This window comes from Dipodomys merriami, unplaced genomic scaffold (genome assembly GCF_024711535.1).
Source record: "Dipodomys merriami isolate MVZ:Mamm:240054 unplaced genomic scaffold, mDipMer1.0.p SCAF_62, whole genome shotgun sequence".
Taxonomy (NCBI): Eukaryota; Metazoa; Chordata; class Mammalia; order Rodentia; family Heteromyidae; genus Dipodomys; species Dipodomys merriami.
Genome location: NW_027206202.1, coordinates 931,715 through 954,551, shown reverse-complemented (window position 1 = coordinate 954,551; position 22,837 = coordinate 931,715). Strand labels below are relative to the sequence as shown.

Sequence of the window (22,837 nt, the reverse complement as noted above, 5' to 3'; positions counted from 1 at the left end):
AAGAGAAAGAGCCCAGGCCTGAGTTCAAGCCCTAGGACAGGCAAAACAAACAAACAAACAATGGTTTGGAGATTAGCTTCTTGGTAGAGTACTTGAACTTTTTTTTGGGGGGGGGTCCAGTCGTGGGGCCTTGAACTTTGGGCCTGGGCGCCGTCCCTCAGCTCTTCAGCTCAAGGCTAGCGCTCTACCACTTGAGCCATAGTGCCACTTCCGGCCTTTTCCTTTTTGCATATATGGTGCTGAGGAATTGAACCCAGGGCCTCAGGCATGCAAGGCAAGCACTCTACCATTGAGCCACCTTCCCAGCCCCTAGAACTTTTGTTAGTAGTTTTGTTTTGTTTTTTCCTTGTAGGGCTTGAACTCTGTGCCTGGGTGCTGTCCCTCAGCTCTTCAGCTCAAGGCTAGTGAGTGCTCTACCACTTGAACCACAGCACCATTTCCATTCTTCTGGTGGTTTATTGGAGACCAGAGTCTCCATGGACTTTCCTGCATGGGCTGGCTTTGAACTGCGATCCTCAGGTCTCAGCCTCCTGAGTAGCTAGGATTACAGGTGTGAGCCACCAGTGCCTGGCTTGTTAGTAGTCTTATATGCCCTTTCTGGTCAAAACTGCAAGTGAATGTGAGAATAAAATGTATGTTATACGTTTCTCATGTTAGAGTCAAATCTGCAGTATTAAGCATAAACAAGTTTCTTCACCTCATGCACTGTCGCTTTTCTCTTCCCTTCTCTATTTTCTTTAGAGATAGAGACTCTGGAACCCTTAAAGAATATGACAGGGGCTGGGAAGGTGGCTCAGTGGTAGAGTGCTTGCCTTGCAGGTATGAGGCTCTGGGTTCGATTCCTCAGCACCACATAAGCAAAAAGAAAAAAGCCGCAAGTGGCGCTGTGGCTCAAGTGGTAGAGTGCTAGCCTTGAGCTGAAGAGCTGAGGGACAGCGCCCAGGCCCAGAGTTCAGGCCTCATGACTGGACCCCCCCCCAAAAAAAAACCCCAACAAAACAAGAATATGACAGCTGTGGCAGAGGCTCACATAATCCCGGCTACTTAGAAGGAAGAGATTGAGAGGGTTCTCCATCCTTGCCAGCCCGGGCAAAAGGTTTAAGACCCTATCTAAAAATAACTAACATTAAAAAAAAAAAAAAAGAGGATTAAAGCCAGGTGTTGCTGTCTCTGGGCTGTAATTCTAGCTACTCAGGAGGCTGAGATCTGAGCAACATGGTTTGAAGCCAGCCTGAGCAAGAAAGTCCATGAGACTCTTTTTTTTTTTTTTTTTGGTCAGTCATGGGTCTTGAACTCTGGGCCTGAGCACTGTCCATCAGTTCTTCAGCTCAAGGTGAGCGCTCTACCACTTGAGCTACAGTGCCACTTCCGGTTTTCTGAGTGTTTATTGGAGATCAGAGTCTCACAGACTTTCCTTCCGGGGCTGGCTTTGAACCATAATCCTCAGATCTCAGCCTCCTGAGTAGCTAGGATTACAGGCGTGGGCCACCGGCGCCTGGCATGAGACTCTAATCTCCAATAAACTACTCAGAAAAGGCCAGCAGTGGTGCTGTGGCTCAAGGGCTAGAGCACTACCCTGGAGCACAAAGAGGCTCAGGGACAGTGCCCAGGCCCTGAGTTCAAGCCCAGGACAGGCGGGGGGCGGGGGGGGGGGGAAGAAAAAAAGATTGGGGCTGGACACTGGTAGTTACTCAAAAGGCTGAAATCTGAGAATCATAGTTTGAAAAGCCAGTCCAGAAAAGTCTGTGAGATTCTAATGTCATTAACCACTAAAAAATGCCATAAGTGGGGCTGGGAAGGTGGCTCAGTGGTAGAGCACTTGCCTCAACTGCATGAGGCCCTGGGTTCGATTCCTCAGCACCACATAGGCAGAAAAAGCTGGAAGTGGTGTGTGGCTCCAATGGTAGAGTGCTATCCTTGAGCTGAAGAGCTGAGGGACAGCGCCCATAAGTGGAGCTGTGGCTCATGTGGAGAGCATCAGCCTTGAGTGAAAAGAAGCTCAGGTACTGATCCAGGGCTGGCACCAAAAGAAAAAAGAAAAAAAGAAGATTGAGAAGTGTCTCAAAAAACCATTTGTAATCTGTTAGGAGAGATTGATTACCTGTCATAATGCTGGGATCACTCACCATGGCTACCAACTCAATGTCCAGTGCTCCTGGCAGCCTTGCAGCCTTTTGGCCCTGTGCCTCCAGTGAGATATGTGTGGTTCTCAGCCAGACACAGAGATCTGGGTTGGCATTTTCTAGCTGATTCAAGCAGGCCAGTGATGGGCCTGGTATTTTCTTTCCTAGTGCTGTTTGTCATGGCAACCTTGCAGCAGACACTCAAGACCTGAGTGGGGGCTGGGAATGTGGCTTAGTGGTAGAGTGCTTGCCTCGCATGCCTGATGCCCTGGGTTCGATTCCTCAGTACCACATGAACAGAAAAAGCTGGAAGTGGCCTCTGTGGCTCAAGTGGTAGAGCACTAGCCTTGAGCAAAAGCAGCTCAGGGACAGTGCCCAGGCCCTGAGTTCAAGCCCCAGGACTGGCAACAAAACAAAAAAAAACAAAAACCAAGTAGACCCCACGTGGCAGCACCTTCTGTCCTGAGCACTGCCCCTAGGAAACGATAAAGCAAGTATTTTTTGCTCACAGCTGTATGTCTTGAAGAGTGAGAGAGCCCCAGATATTTATTTTTGTCTTCTGTGTTCTGGGCCTGGGGGAAGGGAGAGTTATAGATGGAAATTACTATTCCATACTTAACTGCACAGCCGGCTTATGAGATTTCTGTTATAACTCACCAGGAGAAAATCCATCGAGGCACAATTAAAGGCAACAAAGGACTTTTATTAGTCGGTATAGCCCTGGAGCAGCTGCGACCTCCAAGGGGAGAGTTGTTTTCTCTCCTTTCCCTCCTTCCCACAGGTCTCGCCTCTCTCCCGGCCTGGGTCTCCACTCAGATCGGCCCAGGCTTCCCGGGCCTCACTGCAGTCCCTGCGAGGAAGACACCAGTCCAAGAAGTGCATCCTGCTCCCTGCAGCCCGCCAGCCTGCCAGTCCGTCAGTCTGCCTCTCCCTCTTCTGGCCATGCCTCTTCCCGCGCTTTTTCAAGTCTCCTTCACCGGAAATCCCGCCCCTCCACATCCGGTGGCACGCCCACTCCCCCATCCCCTTTGACACCTGGCCAGCAGGGTGGAGGGAGGGGGTGAGACGTCCTGGGGAGATCAGCCTGCCTCCCTGGTTCTCCCATTTCTTCAATCCTTCCCCCTCCTCTTATTTGGTGCTAGTACAGGGGCTTGAACTCAGGGCTTGGCTGCTGTTCCTTAGATTTTTCATTTAAGGCCAGTGCTGTACCACTTGAGCCACAGCTCCACTTTTGGCTGTTTGGTAGTTAGTTGGAGATAAGAGTGTCTTGGATTTGTCTGCCTGGGCTGGCTTTGGATTGTGACCTTCAGATATGAACCTCCTGAATGTAAGGTCTTCTCCTGGATGGTGAGCAGACTCCACCCTCCTCACTGCAAAGTCTCCGCCCACTACCTGCATTACCTAGGCAACTGGCACACCTGGAAGAAGTCACATCTGCATCTGCTGAGGTTACATCTGAATTTGATGTGGCCACACCTTTCTCTGCCCATACCCTAGATAAGTCCTATCTCAGGCCCAGACACTCTCTTTCCCAGGTCTTTCCCAGACTTGTGGAATGCCAGCCGGAATGATGAATAAACCTACCCCTTACCTGAATACCACTTGTGTGGTGTGGTTCTTACTCAGCAACCTCTTCTTTAAAAAACCTAACACTGAATAGTATTACAGGTGTGAACTACACTGCTTAGCTACTTTGAGTTTCTTTTTTTTTTTTTTTGGTCTGGTCGTGGGGCCTGAACTCTGGGCCTGGGCGCTGTCCCTCAGCTCTTCAGCTCAAGGCTAGCGCTCTACCACTTGAGCCACAGTGCCACTTCCGGCTTTTTTCTTTTTGTTTATGTGGTGCTGAGGAATCGAACCAGGGCCTCAGGCATGCAAGGCAAGCGCTCTACCACTGAGCCACCTACCTAGCCCCTGCTACCTTGAGTTTCAAATTACTTCTCCAGGGAAGGCTGCTGAGTATGCTAATTGCAGGATAATTTGAACTTTTTTTTTTTTTTTAAACTCTGGGCCTGGGCACTGTCCCTCAGCTCTTCAGCTCAAGGCTAGCACTCTACCACTTGAGCCACAGCACCACTTCTGTTTTTTTCTGGTGTTAATTGGAAGTAAGAGTCTCACAGACTTTCCTGCTTGGGACGGCTTGGAACCATGATCCTCAGATCTCAGCCTCCTGAGTAGCTGGGATGATAGGTGTGAGCCACCAGCACCCGGCTTAACTTGAACTTTTTATCCTTGCTCTACCAAGAGAACAGGCTTTTAAACACTCCAAAGACTTCATATAACAAAAAGATCCAGCAGGGCGCTGGTGGCTTAGGCCTGTCAACCTAGCTACTCAGGAGACTGAGATCTGAGGATCATGGTTTAAAGCCAGCCCCATCAGGAAAGTCAGTGAGACTCTTATCTCCAATAAACCACTTGAAAACTGGAAGTGGCGCTGTGGCTCAAGCAGTGGAGTGCTTCTCTTGAGCTGAAGAGCACAGGCACAGAGCCCAAACCTGGAGTTCAAGCCCCACAACTGACCAAAAAAACCCCAAAACCCCAAAAGGACCTATTTGCAGTCAATCACATACCTGGATTCGAATCACATACATACATCTAACAAAACATAATCTATAACGTGTTATATGTACATATATATCAATACACACACAGACACACACACATATATACACACATGATAATCATAGATTCTTGTTCTGTTTCTCTTGGTGAATGCCAGTATAGAGGCTTGAACTCAGGGCTTTGAGCTGTTTCACTCAACTTTTTATTTTTTTGCCCATCCTGGGGCTTGAACTCAGGGCCTTGGCCCTTTCCCTGAGACTCTTGTGCTCAAGGCTAGATGAGCCACAGCGACACTTCCAGCTTTTTCTGGAGGTAACAGTCTCATGGCCTTTCCTGCCCGGACTGGCTTTGAACCATGATCCACAGATCTCAACCTCCTTCATAGATTACAGGAGTGAGCCACAGGTGCCTGGCTCTCAAATTTTTGTTCAGATCTAGGACTCTACCAGTTGAGCACACCTTCAGCTGGTGATTTTAGAGGTGGAAATCTTGTAGACTTTTCTGCCCTGGCTGGCTTCCAAATGCTATCCTCCAGATCTCAGCTTTCTGAGTGGCTAGGATTTACAAGCGTGAGACATTGGCGCCAGGATTCACTTTTCTTATAACGTGAAGATATTTTGCTTTCTTCACAGGATTATGATGGGAAAGAAACTGTGTATTTTGAAACCACTGAAAGCCTTATACAAATGGATTATTTCTGGGATCTTCATGCTAGTTTCTTGCTAGTCCTTCGAACAGATCAAAAGTTGGTATCAGTGAAAGGCCAGGGGACCGGAAACCTAATTGTCAAGACTCTGATAATCAGGTCGCAGGGACAGTCTTGAGCTTTCAGCACTCTGGCTGGCCAGGGTCAAAGCCAAAGGGTTTAGTTGAGCTCTGTGTCAGACCAGATTGGGGCCCAAGCTATCCTTCCAGTCAAACGTCACAAACTACGGACCGAATGAAAGGAGTCTTGAAACAGTCGGTGTCTTCTGCCAGCCGAGGAAAGGTTAGAACCAGAGAGGGAAGCTAGAGGCTGGAGAGACCGTGAGAGAGCCTGATACTCCGGAACATCACCAGAAGGCGGCAACTCTCCGTCTAGAGTGAAAGGGGCCGGAGAAAGGGGCCAATGTAAAGGATTTCAGTTCCCACAGCCAGATTCCGGGCTTGGACTGCAGTTCCGCCCGCAAACGCTAGGGGCCCCATCGCCCCGCCCTTAGCGGGAAGCTAGGACGTACCATTGTGTCTTTATAGGGGTGGACTTGGCCCAGGGGCCACTCAGGTAGAGATGAAAAGAGCCATTTACCAGGAAAGATGGTATCTATTATATACATGATTCAAGTTCTTTCGTTAATTTTTCTTCTTTTCGTCTGCTCGGATCCTGGAGTTCTCCAGAAGCAATGGGGATCTGGGCCTGCTCCTACCCCCATCATTTCTCATACTTGGTACATCCCGCCGCGGTGCGTAGGCGGGGGAGGCCTACATAAGCCTCGTCGCAGGAGGCGGGGCTGCTCAGTCCTCCAGGCGTCGGCGCTCCTCAGGCTTGGAATCTCGCTGCTCGTCGGCCTGTACGCGCGTGCGCGGACATGGCCTCCAACGGTATGTGAGGGCGCGAGGCGGCAGTGGCGCGCCGATCCAGGGCCTCATTTCCTCCTCGTCAGACTTATAATTTCCAATGGGCCCGGGGTGGTGATCGCTTGTTGGACAGCTTTTCGCCTCGCTGTGGCGGGAAGTTGGGGTGGGTGGAAGTGGGGGGGGGGTTGGGGAAGTCTCTGTCGCCATTTTGTTTCGCGCCTCAGGCTCCTCGAGCTGAGCCGGAAGCCTTCTTTCTACGGTCCATTTACTCGTGGCGACTTTGGAGAGGGACGTTTCTGGCTAGTTGGGAGCGTGAGGGGAGGTGGAAGGCCTCGTCTCTATAGCCATTCCCTTCCCCCTCTTGGGCCCCACGACGGTCTGCTTTGTCGCAGTGCTGCATCCGGGCACTGGGGCGCGCGCACGCGCCTGGCTGGCCCCTCCCCCTCCCCGCGGCGCGGATCCCCCTTCCCCGCCTTGCGTCGGCCCAGCGTTTTGTTGCGAGACCCTCCGCCGACGACTTGGCGGGGGCCGGAGCCGTTGAGGGCCGCGCCCTGGTATCCCTCGGGAGGGGGCGGGGCTGTCCTGTTCCCGCCTCGTTTGCCACGCGGCCGGGGGCGGGGGCAGTAATCTAGACGGGCAGCCGGCCTAAAGCGGTAGGGGGCGGTTACGAGGAGTGACCAACGGATGGACTCCGGGGCCGGCCGGGTTCCGAGGGATTCCCGCCTAAGTTTCGATTTTTCTGCAGTAGCAACCCAAAGGAATGCTATCCAGGCCACACCTTTGCCCGATCATTTTCTTTTTTTTTTTTTTTCGTGGTTTCCTGCACGGAGATGAGCCTATCATCCTGGCTACATTGTTAATACAGCGATTAAAAAAAAATAACATCTTCTGGGGCTGGGAAGGTGGCTCATTGGTAGAGCGCTTGCCTTGCATGCCTGAGGCCCTGGGTTCGATTCCTCAGCACCACATAAGCAAAAAAGAAAAAAACCAGAAGTGGCGCTTGGCTCGGGTGGTAGGGTGCTAGCCTTAAGCTGAAGAGCTGAGGGACAGCGCCCAGGCCCAGAGTTCAGGCCCCACAACTGGACCCCCCCAAAAAATACATCTTCTGGCCTGTGGATTAGTGGTAGAGTGCTTGCCTAGCATGCATGAAGCCCTGGGTTCGATTCCTCAAGTGGTAGAGTGCTAGCTTTGAGCAAAAGAGCTTCAGGACAGTGCCCAGGTCTTGAGTTGAAGCCTCAAGACTGACCAAAAAAAAAAATGTCCTCTATGTCTGGTTTGCTGTGTCTCCCAGCATCCCTAAGAGAGGCTGGGTAGAGGAGAGAATAACTGCCAGCATGGATCTGGGGATGATCTCTGTCCCGGGTGATAATTTGCTTCCTGAGGAACAGCACTTCTACTACCTTTGTCATTTGTTGTGTTAGTGTCTAGGCTTTGCACTTTGGTCTTCAAGGTTGAGCACAGTGTCTTTCCTCCCCCCTTTCCCCTTTTGAGTCTTTTCCCAGGCGCCCCCCTCCCCCCTTTAACAGAGACTGCCACATTTTGAACACTGCAGGCTTGAGATCAAACCTCTGCCACTTATTGTCTAGTTGTGGGTGAGTTAGTATTTCTTTTTTATTTTTTTTATTTTTTTTTGGTCCGATTGTGGGGCCTGAACTCTGGGCCTGGGCGCTGTCCCTCAGCTCTTCAGCTCAAGGCAAGCGTTCTACCACTTGAGCCACAGCGCCACTTCCGGCTTTTTTCTTCTTGCTTATGTGGTGCTGAGGAATCGAACCCAGGGCCTCAGGCATGCAAGGCAAGCGCTCTACCACTGAGCCACCTTCCCATCCCATGAGTTAGTATTTCTTGACTTTCAGAATTTTCAGAATTTCAACCCCTAGCTGTATGAGAATACTATGTATGAGCCTTCTGTGACACAAGTCTGGGGAGGCCTAGGCAGGAGGATCCTAATTGTACTGTACACCAAAAATTTATTTCTTTTTTGGTCAGTAAATACTTGGGCAGTTCAGTGGCCTCTTGATTAGCACTGCAAAATAAACACTCCAAAGATTTGGCCTCCAGGAGCCAGTGCTTTCCCTTTATTAATTGTATGAAAACCCGATTATTTCTAGCTTACGTTTCTCAGTTAGTGTCTTATGGAAGAATTACAAAGTTTTGGGTCCCTTCCTTAGTGGCCTCAGTGCTTAAGCTGTCCCCAGTGTAACAGCTGGTGGTAATGAAGTTGTATTTTTCTTTTGCAGATTATACCCAGCAAGCAACCCAAAGGTAAGTGTTTGCAGAGGGTAAGGTAAATTTAGTGTATGTTCTTTCTTTTTGGTTTGTAAAGTGATTATTTGATTGCCCTGTTTTCTTTTTCTCTAGCTATGGGGCATACCCTACTCAGCCTGGGCAGGGCTACTCCCAGCAGAGCAATCAGCCCTATGGACAGCAGAGTTACAGTGGTTATGGCCAGTCAGCAGACACTTCAGGCTATGGTCAGAGCAGCTATGGTTCTTCTTATGGACAGACTCAGAACAGTGAGTTCCTCTTATTGAAGCCACAGTTTATGATTATGATGCATCTTGATGGATGTTATCCCTTTTCAACATTTTTACCCATCCCGCCCAACCTACCCCTTCCCTTTTCCTAATTTTGAAGATATATACTTAGTTGATTGCTAACTTACTGTGTAGTTGTTTCATACAAATGTATTATGGTTTGTAACAGCTTTATTTTTTACTTTGTTATTCAGGTTGAACCTTTTCCTATTTCACTTCTTGGCATGAAACAGGGAATGCCTAAAGGGAGAACCAAATTTAGTCTGATTATGGCATAGAAATGTTTTGTTTGAAAGTACTTAAAATCATTTGCCATAAATCAATGATATACAAGGATGAAAATAGAAAATTGGCCTTGAGGTCTATAAGTATAATCAGTGTGGGCTGTTGCATATATGATGTATGTCTATCATATGTTCAAATGTAGTTTATAACTGGGGTTGTGATTAGTGCTCTTAGAGATTGGCTTTGGGAGAACATAAATGAGAGTTAAGTTATAGCAAAGTTAGACATTAACCTGGTTTTGGGAGAGCATGAGAGTGTGAGTGAACTTGGAGCATTAATTGTAGTGTTTAAAAAGATGTGTGATTGCCTGGTGCTGGTGGCTCACACCTGTAATCCTAGCTACTCAGGAGGCTGAAATCTGAGGATCAGGGTTCAAAGCCAGCCTAGGCAGGAAAGTCCATGAGACTCTTATCTCCAATAAATCACTAGAAAACCAGAAGTGGTGCTGTGGCTCAAGTGGTAGAGCACTCGCCTTGAGCTGAGCCTTGAGCTGAAGAGCGCAGGGACAGTGCCCAGGCCCAGAATTCAAGGCCCATGACTGACTCAAAAAAAAAAAAATGTGTGATTATGAGTTGGAGGATTAGCAGTTTCTTAGCTGAGTTTAAGTGCATTGAAAGTATATAATTTTCTTTTTTGATTATTTTCTGTTAAGTAGTTGTACAGCTAACTGGGCTATAATTCCATGAGTCAGGTGATGAGTACAATATTTCTTGGTCAAGGTTACCTCTTCCTTTTTTCTCCCCTATTCCCCGTTCCCCTGCCCCCCCACGCCTACCTAACCTTAATGTTACGTAGTTCATTTTTTACATCACATACATTGAATATAATGATTCCATTTGCTTACCTTCTCTTTCACTGTTGCTGTGCCACTCCCCCCCTTTTGCTTACAGGAAGTATATAATTCATTGCCTGCTGTTTTTCTTTCCTTGGAACTTTTGTGATTCCCTTTCTGTGTTCTTTGTAGCAGGTTATGGAACTCAGTCAGCTCCCCAGGGGTACGGCTCCACTGGTGGGTATGGCAGTAGCCAGAGTTCCCAGTCGTCTTACGGGCAGCAGTCTTCCTACCCTGGCTATGGCCAGCAGCCAGCTCCCAGCAGCACCTCTGGAAGGTAAGGCTAGAAAGATGAAGTGTGAATTGATAGATCTCTGTTGGATAGAGAGAATGGGACAGACTAAGTGAGGTGAAAGGGATTTAGTTGGTGGTTATGCTAGGCGTATGATTCTCTTTTTGTTTTCTTTTCAGTTATGGTGGCAGTTCCCAGAGCAGCAGCTATGGGCAGCCCCAGAGTGGGGGCTACGGCCAACAGTCTGGCTATGGAGGACAGCAACAGAGCTATGGACAGCAGCAAAGCTCTTATAATCCCCCTCAGGGCTATGGACAACAGAACCAGTATAACAGTAGCAGTGGCGGAGGCGGAGGGGGTGGTGGAGGTAAGAAGGTGTTTGCAGCTGTTTATTTTCCTTAGGATTTGTACTTTGGCCCTTAACCTAAGTGTTGCTTTCTTATTTCCTAGCTCTCTTTATTCCTGTTGTCTTTTGTTTTCTGGCACTGTTGACCCTACTACTTCATGGTCCCCTACTTTTGGTGGGTGGGGCTCAGGATGAAACTCAAGACTCTCTGTGTTAATATTAGCACATAGCCTGCTCCTAAGTTATATTCTCAGCCCTTGTTTAAAGTAGCCTTTTTTCCATACAGGCAACTATGGCCAAGATCAGTCCTCCATGAGCGGTGGTGGTGGTGGCTATGGCAATCAGGACCAGAGTGGTGGTGGCGGCGGCTACGGGGGAGGCCAACAAGACCGTGGGGGCCGAGGCAGGGGCGGTGGCGGTGGTTATAACCGCAGCAGTGGTGGCTATGAACCCAGAGGTCGTGGAGGTGGCCGTGGAGGCAGAGGCGGCATGGGGTAGGTGTCTCATGAGCCAGGGAGTATTTGGGGTGAGGAGTGTGGAGGGTTGCATGAATCCCCTGAAGCCAGTCCTTAGTGCATGGTTAGTATCCTTGTTCTCTGGGCATCTATAAAGGCTTTGACTTTGGGTAGTGATTGTTGCTACATCCCCATTACATTTTTATGAGAACTTGAGAGCCTACAATCCCATCTACACCTTGGAGTAGATAACTCGAGTATTGATGCTTTTATTTCCAAAGAAAAAGAACAGATACATAAGCACATGTGAATTGGAGTCATTGATATCCTAGGCAAGAAACATGGGAGTAAAATTTCTTTGTCTGCAAGGGAAACTGATGATTCCACTCCTGGGAACTAGAAGGGGAACTTTGTTCTGTGTACACCCATGTGTCCTCCAAGGGCGGTGGTAATGGTTGATCTCACTTAAGCTTCCAGGAATTGGCTACTTACTCTTCCCATGTTCTGTAGTCACTTGAACCCATGAACTTGATTTCCACTAATTTGACTGGTTTTGTGTGTGACTTGGTTTATATGGTCATGTGACTGATGTGTGCAGACGTTTGGGGCAAAATAGGCTTGACAGTGGTATTCCACCTATTTGCTCCACTGTCTATCTTTTCCCTGATTAGTTACTAAGCATCAGCTTGTCCAACTGCCTCTTCCCTTCCCATAGAAATTGAAGTAGTAGAACCTTAGATTTGATGTTAAAACATTTGTCAAATCTGTTGTAAATATGATTTGAAGGACCCTCCTCTTGTCTCTCTGAAAAGGGGAGGAATGTTAGTGGTATTCCTTTTTTTTTTTTTCAAAGTAGGTTTTTAAAATAAATTTGTCCATGGTAAGTATTAGTGGTGGGTGGGGGCAGTATCGAAAAAGACATACAAAAGTAAGGAGAAAACTGTTGTGTGCGTGTGTTTAATGCAAAACTTTAAAAAGAAAAGCAACTGTTATGTGACTGTTAACTTGCTCTGCATTTTATGTGCCACAGGTATGAAAGGTGACATTGCAAAATACTCCGCTCTTCTCCCAGTGTAGAAGGGGTGACCCCGGGGATAGGGGATGATCAAAACAGCTCAGTAGTTAGGATAGGGCTTAGCTAAGTTTGTCTTGCTTTAAGGGGAAATTGCCTATGGTTTTGACTTTTTATATGGAATGGGGTTGGGTCTGCTTGCTGCTTTCAAAGCAAAAACCACGAAAATGTGTTCAGGGCTACCCCCAGCCTGGTGTGAAATGTTTTCTGGGTAAATTGGGGGTAGTTTTTAAACCAACTACTGGGTTGTCAACTACTTAACAACAAGAGGAAAAAACACCTGCTACGCCAGAAGAACAACCAAGGAAAATGGGTCATTTTTTTTCCAAAGGAAATAGATATACATTTCTATTATCAATCTATATACACTATATAAAGAAAAACCTTTTAAAGCAAAATCCTTAACTGTGTCTGAGAAATTGCACACATGTGTGTGACATGCTCAAAGGTCAGACAAGGGGTGGTCAGGAAGGGATGTATTTTAGTAGCCACTTGTATCTTTTTTCCAAAACACCTACCCATGTATGGGGCATGTTAAAATCAAAAAACACCCGTTTGTAGCCGTTGGAAGCTTCATGTCCTTTCTTCTAACTTGTCTTCTCCAGCGGAAGTGACCGTGGTGGCTTCAATAAATTTGGTGGTAAGTGAACAGAGTTTCCAAAATTCCCAACTCCCAGCAATGCTTTGTCTGATTGTTCATTTGCAGATGTCTTAGTGTGTTAATTTGTCAAAGGTTTTTGAAGTGTCCATAATCACCTCCAGAAGGGGGTGGGGTAGGAATGCCACCTGCTACCAGATGTGTGCTAACTTGGAGGCGGCAGGCAGGGATAAACTTGGCAGTCTGCTACCAAATTGGTTGGACCCGGGTTAATTGAGGTGTCTAATCGGCCTCTGCACAGGGATGTGCCACATCTGGCACTTAGTGGCCACCATCATGAGCAACTGGAGAGTGTGTGCTGGAACACATGATGCCAACTTGGCTTTAGGACCCTTTGCTCAGTGTATCCAAGGCTGGTGTGTGTGTATGTGAGTGTAACAACTTCCAGGTGTTTATAATTCTTGGGAGAAGGACATGGAATATGCCCTGCCCTGAGGATGGTGAAGCTGGTGTGTATTTTTTTTACATTAAGTACTGAGTGGCGTCAATGCAATTCTATCTACATTTGTACTTAACTCAGCTGGGCACATAGGTACTAGCTCTGGGAAGGAAGGTGTGGACTACTTCAATGGTTTGGGAGCATGTGTGGCTCATGGGAAATAACCAGGTCTTAACACTGCACAAACTGAATTCATGGAAAAATGTCAAATTTGAGAAGTCTCCCAGTAAGCTGGAACTTTTCTGGTTTGGTTAACTAACAAAAGGTTTCTTGATTTGTTTCAACATTTAAAGCCAAAGGCTTGGGTTCATGACTTAGGTGTCCTTGTGTATTGGTACAATATTTACATATGATATGATGAATTCAGATAAAACATTGGTCTAAGATGGTCTCTGGAAAACAAATAGAGGCTGCATTATGGAAATAAGATTTCTGGTCTGTTCCCTGGGACATGCTTTAAAAATACGATAGATATTATGTATGAGTTTTTAAATTTTATTTTCATGTGGCTTTGGGGAAACAACATGGTTTTAAGAATGGTTTCTAAAGATGAAATTTAAACATTGTTCTAAAAGGGATAAGTAATGTCTTTGGTGTTCCAAGTGGATGGATGTACATCACATTGCTGGTGGTGAGCCCATGTCTCTCTGGGGTGAGAGAACAGGGCCGAGCTCTGAGTTGGTTTGTTAATAACTTAATGGGTCATCCCCTCCCCCTTCTGTGCTGAGGACATTTCCCAGCTGGAGCTGGGGGGAGGCCGTATTTTCTGAAGTGTGGACTTAAACCTGTAGGGACTCAAGTTAAAAAGCTCTTGTGGAAAAGGGGACCTGTGTCTCCCCGGGACCTGCCTAGGATTTTCTATTCTGGCAGGCCCAGGACAGGGTTTGGAGTGAGGCTGGGAACACGTACCTGATATTTTCAAGAGCTAGAATTTGATGTTTTTTTTCTGTTGTCCTTTCCTGTTGACTAACGGCTCCTTTTCCTTGTTTTTGTTTTTGTTCTTTTTTTCCCCCCCCATGTTACTTAAGGCCCTCGGGATCAAGGATCTCGACATGATTCTGGTGAGTCTACTGCAATACCTAGACTTTTACCTGTTCTATGAAACTTAAAAAGGAATGAGAAAAGCAGCAGTAGAGAGGGTAAGGTGTTCAAGTAGATGCTAGAAATACTGAACAAATACTTGGGTTCCTCTCCCAGCAATTTAGTAGGTTCTGAGATTCTAAACTGTAGGTGATGGGGGATCTGGAAGGATGCTTCAGAACTGCCTTTTAAAGCAGTTTTTGAAAAATGCATGTCATTTCCAAATAGGGGAACAAAAGTCAGTGAGTGAAAGAGCTGGTTGCATTACACATGAAGAGCATTAAACAAACAACTTTTGGCTGTATTCATATTCATTTATGGGTTTTAATGTAAAAAAGGTTTCTTGGGAGGCTTGTAATTGAATGTTGGTAAGCACTGTGTATGTGGTCATATGATTTTGGGCAGTGAACTTCTGAGCCCTGGATTGTGTACGAGGTTATAACATGTTTGAAGGATAGTTGTAAAGTAAACCTAACGTGGGCAATCAAATACTAAAATAGAATGGTGTGTGTTTAAGTTGTCTAACCAGCACTTAAAGTGATACTAGTTGCTTGGCCCTGAAATCCCTTCAAGTATTTCTCAAAAGTTACAGACAATTGTTTTATTTACCTGGACTTTCCCCGCCCAAATCTTACTTTGCCTTTTTCTAATTCTGTTTCCTCCTATGTTGAACAAGCAGAACAGGATAATTCGGACAACAACACAATCTTTGTGCAGGGCCTGGGTGAGAATGTCACAATCGAGTCTGTGGCCGACTACTTCAAGCAGATTGGTATTATTAAGGTACTTGTGGAACAGAGGGGGTATGCACTTTACTCATTAATGAAAATAGGAGGCTAGGGTGAAAACAAGTCTTAATAGTTGTGGAGCATAAAAGACTAGCCTGTTGCTGTTTACTAAAGGAAAGAAAAAGTGTAACAAGGAAATGTCTGAGTTGCAGTACTTACAGCTTTAATTTAGATAATCTGTAAGATGGGGGCCAGGAAGAGTGGGGGCCAAGGTAGGAGAGTGTCAGGAGTGGTACCAGATGGCTCTTTTTATCCACAAATTCTGTGTTGGTAGATTCAGTCAACCTCAGATTAAATACTTGATACAAAGCATCTATACTAAATCTCTTGAAACTGCCATTCTGAATAAGGTGGTATACATTGCATTAGATATTAATGAGTAACCTTAACCTGTGTCAAGTGCTAAGCCAGTGTCTCCGGGGATCCTCTAAAATTATTCTCTCATTTCTTCAGACAAATAAGAAAACCGGACAGCCCATGATTAACTTGTACACAGACAGGGAAACAGGCAAGCTGAAGGGAGAGGCAACAGTTTCCTTTGATGACCCACCTTCTGCTAAAGCAGCCATTGACTGGTTTGATGGTATGTATGTGAAAATGGTAGAGTGGGAAAGCAAGGAGCTGAAGAACCTAGCTATGTTTGAGCCTTTTTTTTTCTTGTAGTACCTAGCTTGAACTTCTTCGCTTGTCTTGCTTCCTAACAGCCACTTTCACTCTTGACCCATAATTCTGGTCCCCCCCCCCTTTTTTTTTTGGTTGGTCTTGGGGCTTGAACTCTGGGCTCCTGGGTGCTCTCTCTTCAGCTCAAGGCTAATGCTCTACCACTTGAGCCACTTCAGTTTTCTGAGTAGTTTATTGGAGATAAAAACATAATAGTCCATGGACTTTGCTGCCTAGGCTGGCTTTGTATTGAGATCCTCAGATCTCAACCTCCTGAGTACCTAGGATTACAGGCGTGGGCCACTGGGTGCCCAGCTTAGTCCTACTTTTTACTCATGATTTTATACATTGACTTTTCTGTCTGGGCTGGGTTTGAACCATGATCATATACTTCTCAGCCTCTTGAGTGGGATTTCAGGCATGACCCACTGATGCCTGAAGATTCTTTTGAGTCTTTTTTTTTTTTTTTTGGTCCGGTCGTGGGGCCTGAACTCTGTGCCTGGGCGCTGTCCCTCAGCTCTTCAGCTCAAGGCTAGCGCTCTACCACTTGAGCCACAGCTCCACTTCCGGCTTTTTTCTTTTTGCTTATGTGGTGCTGAAGAATCGAACCCAGGGCCTCAGGCATGCAAGGCAAGTGCTCTACCACTGAGCCACTTTCCCAGCCCCTTGAGTCTTATTTTTATTTGTTGTAATTTTAGTTTAGTCTCAGATTATAAAGTTTCTGGAACATGTACAGTGTCTTTCGGTTTACATACAGCTAAGTCTTGGTGTGTACTTGTCTTATTTTATAGAGTTAGGGTTAAGATCTAGGCCCCTCATAACCTAACCAGCATTCGTCTATTGAATTATGTCCCCAGCCCCAAAGATTCCTTATATGTCTATTTCTTTAGGTAAAGAGTTCTCTGGGAATCCTATCAAGGTCTCATTTGCTACTCGCCGAGCAGACTTCAATCGAGGTGGTGGCAATGGTCGTGGAGGCCGAGGGCGAGGAGGTAAGGAGCTGCTTCTTTTAATATCTAATTAATTATCTGTGGTATGAAGAGGTGATATGGAAGACACATTAGCCAAAGTTGGAAGGTGCCATACTCCTTAATTGTGTTCGTACTAGGACCCATGGGCCGTGGGGGCTATGGAGGCGGAGGCAGTGGTGGCGGTGGCCGGGGAGGATTCCCCAGTGGAGGTGGTGGTGGTGGAGGACAGCAACGAGCTGGAGACTGGAAGTGTCCTAATCCGTGAGTGAAACTTCAAGTTGGTACGATGGCGGGTTATTCCAATGAAAGAATGTGAAGGGTGCTTAAGTGTGGAGTAGTTCCCCCACTTCTGTGAGACGTGCTGTTTCTAAGATCTCCACTGGGTGCATGCAACCTGGGATAATAGCCTGGAAAGTACTTGATGCCAGTACTGTGGTACTGAGCCAGTGGGTCTGATGAGCAACTTCACTGGGAAGGGCAGTGTATACTGCTTTGACAGATGGATAATTTCCATCATTACTCAGAAATTACCTGTAGTTTAAATCTTGTAAATTATTTCTAGGATTTCTATTCTTAAACTGATTGGGTTATAGGGCACTGAAATGGTGGGTAAGGGGAGACTAATGTGAGGAATAGTAGTAAAGTAGGTTTAGTTTCTGTTTTTGCTCTTGAGAAGCATGTCTTGTGAATTCTGTACCTTGTCTTCTGTTTTCTTAGTACATGTGAAAACATGAACTTCTCCTGGAGAAACGAATGCAACCAGTGTAAGGCCCCTAAACCAGATGGCCCAGGAGGGGGTCCAGGGGGCTCTCATATGGGTAAGAAAGTGACAGAGCTGACCTTAAATTTTGTTCTATTTTTTGTTTTTAATACCAAAAACCTGTGCAGGAAGGGTAAGTGGAAGGTTGGAGACTGAAGGTAATGTTTCTTTTTCTTCCTAGGGGGTAACTATGGAGATGATCGCCGTGGCGGCAGAGGAGGCTATGATCGGGGTGGCTACCGAGGCCGAGGCGGAGACCGAGGGGGCTTCCGAGGGGGCCGGGGTGGTGGGGACAGAGGCGGCTTTGGCCCTGGCAAGATGGACTCTAGGTGAGTAAGGCTCTAAAGCAAAATAAAAGCAATTGAGGTCAGGAGCTTGCAGGGGTTGTTGGAGAGAGTAGTTTCTTTGGGAAGAATTGACACTAACCTTATTGGGGGAGAGAGAGAGAATTAGGGGAAATCAGTTCTCAAATTGATCACCAATGCAGAGATGAGAGATTTGTTTGGGTAGGGAGGGACTACCTAGGGTGTTTTGGGTGGAGAGGTGGACTTGTAACTTGAGCCTGACATGTTCTCTCTTTGCAGGGGTGAGCACAGACAGGATCGCAGGGATAGGCCGTATTAGCCTGGCTCCTGAAGTTCTGGAACAGCTTTTCTTCCTGTACCCAGTGTTACCTTCGTTCTTTTGTAACCTTCCAACTCGTCAGCACCCATGGATTTTTTTGTGTCGGACTGTAATTGTAACCATACCTCTGGTTCCCATTAAAAACTATGGTTTTAGTTAAAATTTCTTCCCTCCCCACCCTCACCCCTCCCCTCCACTTGCCTGGAAGATTGATGTCCAGGAAAGGAATGGTGAGGAGTTGTCTTCTGAGATACCTGATCCCGTGGAACAAAAATGAGTGTCAAATGATCTTGCTCCTGGGGAGAAAAGTACAAATGATCCTTGAGCAAGTGATGGGAAAAGGAGAGTGGAGTAGTTCCTGTATTTATAAAGAAGGGGACTTTCTGCACCTAGTGTACTAGGGTTTAGCGCTTGCATAGACAACCTGGTGTCTACAACTGGATCATTTTTCCCATTGTGCCTGTTTCCAGAGGGCCTGATAACATTCTTATTTGGGGACTTTAGGCTCTAGTCTTAATGATGTAATGATGAAGGGATGGGAAGCCCTCCTTTTAAGATGAGCGTGAAATGTTTGAATAGTCTCCCCCAACCTTAGCCTTTGCTGATCTCCAAAGGCCAACTCTTTCTTAACCTGAATCTGGAGTTTAGGGAACTTAAATCTGCTAACTACTGGATAAACATGAATTTAAATAGATAAAACTAAAAAGCTGGGTGTGGCATACATACGGTACACACCTATAGTCTCAGCACTTGGGAGGCTGAGGCAGGAGTATCTAGTGTTACAAGCAGGAGCATGACTCAAAAGACCTGAGAGAACTCATGCCTGTAATCTTAGCCACTCAGGGGGCTGAGATCTGAGGATCATGGTTCACAGCCAGCCCAGGCAGGAAAGGCCGTGAAACTACCTCCAGTAAACTACCAGAAAATCAGAAGCACTGTGGCTCAAGTGGTAGAGCACTAGCCTTGATCTGAAGAACTGAGGGACAGTGCCCAGGCCCAGAGTTTAAACCCTACGGCCGATCAAAAAATAGAGCTGGGAAGATGCTCAGTGGTAGAGCGCTTGCCTAGCATGCATTAGGCCCTGGGTTCAATTCCTCAGCACCACATAAGCAGAAAAAGCTGGAAGTGGCGCTGTGGCTCAAGGGGTAAGAGTGTTAACCTTGAGCTAAAGGACAGAGCCCAGCCCTAGAGTTCAGGCCCCATGACAGACCTGAGATGATTTTGGAACAAAAGGGTTTTTTTTTTTGGGGGGGGGGGGTCCAGTCATGGGGCCTGAACTCAGCTTGGGCACCTTTCAGCTCTTCAGCTCAAGGCTAGCGCTCTACTACTTGAAACAGTGCCACTTCGGTTTTTTTTCCTTTTGCTTATGTGGTGCTGAGGAATCGAACCCAGGGACTTGGGCATTCAAGGCAAGCACTCTACCACTGAGCCACCTTCCCAGCCCCTACAAAAGGTTTTTCTATTGTGGTTTTACCTTGCATGCTAGACAAGTGGGTATAATTGACAATTCTAGTTCCCTACCCAGCCCCATGTTTTTTTTGGGGGGGGGTGGGCGGGGGGGGGTCGTGGAAACAAGTCTAGCAGTGTAGTCTCCCAAGAGCTGAGGTTATAGGTATGTGCCACCATATGTGACAGATTGTACTTCATAAATTTTAAGATAAAACCGAAAGTATGGCTTGTGCATGCCTGAGACTTGTAGTGAAGTTCTTCAGTGCTAGGGGTAGGAATCTTAAACTGGCCAGACTGACTTCATGATCCTCAGATCTCAGTCTCCTTAGGATTACAAAGCCACTGGTACCTGGCTTAATGCACTTTAACAATGGGTTTGTTAGAAGTTACTGGCACTTTGTCCCTGTAGGAGTGTGAGTGTGACAATGAAAGTTCTCCCTGGGTGGTGGTGTGCTGGGCTGGTCACACCTAGTACACATGAGAAACCATGGGGCAGTAGAGTAGTACATTGTAAGTAGTACATTATAAGTCCTTGTACTCAAGGACTTGTTTGACAAAATGTCAAGACGAAATTTCTACCTGTTAAACAGTTGAGTTGATGTAAGAAGTGTCGGTTCCAGTTAGTAATTGTGTTCAGATCTGGGAGACGGCTGAGAAGGAAGCCTCAAGTTGAGTAAGGTGAAAGTGGGCTGGGAATGTCGCTCAGTGGTAGAGTGCTTGCCTTGCATGCATGAAGCCCTGGGTTTGATTCCTCAGCACCACATACACAGAAAAGGCCAAAGTGGTGGTGTGGCCCAAGTGGTAGAGTGCTAGCCATGAGCAAATGAGGCTTAGGGATGGTGCCCAAGCCCTGAGTTGAAGCCCCAGGACTGGCAAAAGGAAAAGCCACCTTTTGGCTTGTTTCTTTGATATATACAGTTCTGATAACTAAGGGTTTGGTTGTGGTTCCCTGATTTGTACTGCTAGAAGTGAAAGAGATTGGAAATTCTTTATAAAACTAGATTATGGTGGCTTAGCATGAAGAATTTTCTTTTGTGATAGCAATTGGGCTTGAACTCAACCTCCAACTCTTGCTTAGCTCTTTTTACTCAAGCCACACATCTACTAGCTTTTGTTAATTTGAGATAAGATTTTCTTCAAGCCTTGGTCCTTAGATCTAGCATCCTAGGTGTAGCTAGGATTCTTGACTCACCTTAGTGCTCTGCTTTTAGTACAAAGTTCTGGTGTCCTTTAAAGGGCTTTAGTGATTGCTTGCCTTTAAAAGGGAAGTAGAGTTGCAGGTAGGTAACTGATGTTAGTCATTGGTCAGTGATACTGGGAACTCTATGCTTCTGGACATCATAAACACATTTACACTCGCATTTGCTACCCAGGCTGGCTGACCAACTAGGCTTAAGCACCCTCACTTCCGAGTAGTTGGGACCATAAGCACATGGTATTGTGCCCAACAACTATTTGAGCTTGAGGTACTGTGCTTGTTAGGTGCTCTACCATATAAACAATGTCCCTAACTGCTGAATTTTTTATTTTTCATTAAAAAAAATTTTTTTTTTTTTTGTCCAGTCGTGGGGCCTGAACTCGGCCTGGGTTCTGTCCCTCAGCTCTTCAGCTCAAGGCTAGCGCTCTACCACTTGAGCCACAGCGCCACTTCCAGTGTTTTTCTTTTTGCTTATGTGGTGCTGAGGAATGGAACCCAGGGCCTCAGGCTTGCAAGGCAAGCGCTCTATCACTGAGCCACTTTCCCAGCCCCTATTTTTCATTTTTGTCAATCATGGACTTGCACTTTGCTTGGGCGCTGTTCCTGAGCTGATCTTCAGCTCAAGGTTAGGGCTCTACCACTTGGACCACAGCACCACTTCCGGTTTTCTGGTGGTTAATTGGAGATTAGTAAAGGACTTTCCTGCCTGGGCTGGCTTTGAATAGCAATCTTCAGATCTCAGCCTCCTGAGTAGTATTACAGGCATGAGTCTGGCACCCAGCTGCTTTATTATTGTTTGGTCGTGGGGCTTTAACTCAGGGTCTGGGGGCTGTCACTGTTCCTGAGCTCTTTTGCTCGAGGCTATGCTTTATCACTGAGCCACAGCTCTACTTGTGTTTTTGTTTTTGTTTTTTTAATGGCTAATTGGAGATGAGTCTCACTGGGGCTTACCTGCTGTGAACCAGCTGTGAACTGTGATGCTCAAATCTCCATTCCTGAGTACTTAGGATTTCAGGTGTGCCACTGGCACCCAGCTCTGTGTGTGTGTGTGTTTGTGTGTATGTGTGTGCGCGCGCGTGTGATGGGCCTGGTGCTTGAGCTGGGAGCTGTCCCTGAGCTTTTTTATTTTTGTTGGTCATGGGGCTTGAACTCACGACCTGGGCACTGTCCCTGAGCTTTTCTGCTGTATCCTAGTGCTTTACCATTTTGAGCCATAGCTCCACTTCTGATTTTCTGGTGATTAATTGGAGATAAGTCTCACAGACTTTCTTGCTCTGGCTAGCTATGAAGCTTGATCCTCAGATCAGCCTGAGTAGCTGGGCTTACAGGTGAGAGGTGAGCCACTAGTGCCTACTTCCCTGAGCTTTGCTTTTTTTTTTTTTGTCCAGTCCTTGGGCCGGACTTCAGGGCCTGGGCACTGTCCCTGAGCTGCTTTTGCCCAAGGCTAGCACTGTACCACATGAGCCACAGCAACACTTCCAGCCTTTTCTGTTTGTATGGTACTGAGGAATGGAACCCATGTCTGTTGTGGGTCTTGAACTTGGGGCCTGCGCACTGTTCCTGAGCTCTTGTGCTCAAGGCTAGTGCTGGATGATTTTGAACCACAGATCCACTTTTGGTTTTTGAGTGGTTAATTGGAGGTGAGAATCTTACAGGGACCTTTCTACCTGAGCTGGTTTTGAACTGCCATTTCTCAGATCTCAGCTCCTAAGTAGCTAGGTTTGCAGGTGTGAGCCACCAGCACCCAGCTCCCTGGGCTTTTTAAAACTCAAGGCTAGCATCGTACCACTTAAGCCACAGCTCCACTTCTGGCCTTTTGGTGGTTAATTGGGGGTAAAAATTCTGATGAGCTTTCCTGCCAAGGATGTTTTCAAACAGTGGTCCTCAGGTTTCTGAGTAGCCTAAGGTTATAGGCATGGGCTACTGGTGCCTAGCTTTTTCTCCCTTGGGCAGGCTACACTATGGTCCTATATTCCTCCAGCATAGCTTTTCTCTCTCTCCCTCTCCATCCCCTCCTTCCCCTCCTGCCAGTCCTAGGGCTTGAACTCAGGGCTTGGGCACTGCCCCTGAGATTTTGCTCAATGATATAGCATTCTACCACTTGAGCCATAGCACTACTTCTGGCTTTTTCTGTTTATGTGGTACTGAGAGATTGAACCTAGGGCTTCATGTATGCTAGACAAGCACTGTATCACTAAGCCATATTCCTAGCCCAAGC

General features: G+C 46.8%; 1 protein-coding gene across 2 annotated transcripts; it reads left to right on the top strand.

The window, feature by feature from the left end:
• Positions 1 to 6,161: 6,161 nt before the first annotated feature.
• On the top strand, positions 6,162 to 18,134 carry LOC138814937 (RNA-binding protein FUS). 2 transcript variants are annotated; one of them, XM_070004072.1, is made up of 15 exons: positions 6,162 to 6,260; positions 8,474 to 8,498; positions 8,595 to 8,749; positions 10,023 to 10,164; positions 10,299 to 10,486; positions 10,752 to 10,959; positions 12,598 to 12,632; positions 14,118 to 14,150; positions 14,849 to 14,952; positions 15,411 to 15,540; positions 16,508 to 16,609; positions 16,726 to 16,849; positions 17,306 to 17,406; positions 17,530 to 17,677; positions 17,933 to 18,134. In XM_070004072.1, the coding sequence occupies exons 1-15, from the start codon at positions 6,248 to 6,250 to the stop codon at positions 17,970 to 17,972; spliced, it is 1,548 nt and encodes a 515-aa protein (XP_069860173.1). In that variant the 5' UTR covers positions 6,162 to 6,247; the 3' UTR covers positions 17,973 to 18,134. The 2 variants fall into 2 exon arrangements, with proteins under 2 accessions (XP_069860173.1, XP_069860172.1); XM_070004071.1 differs by having other exon boundaries at positions 10,020 to 10,164.
• Positions 18,135 to 22,837: the final 4,703 nt, after the last annotated feature.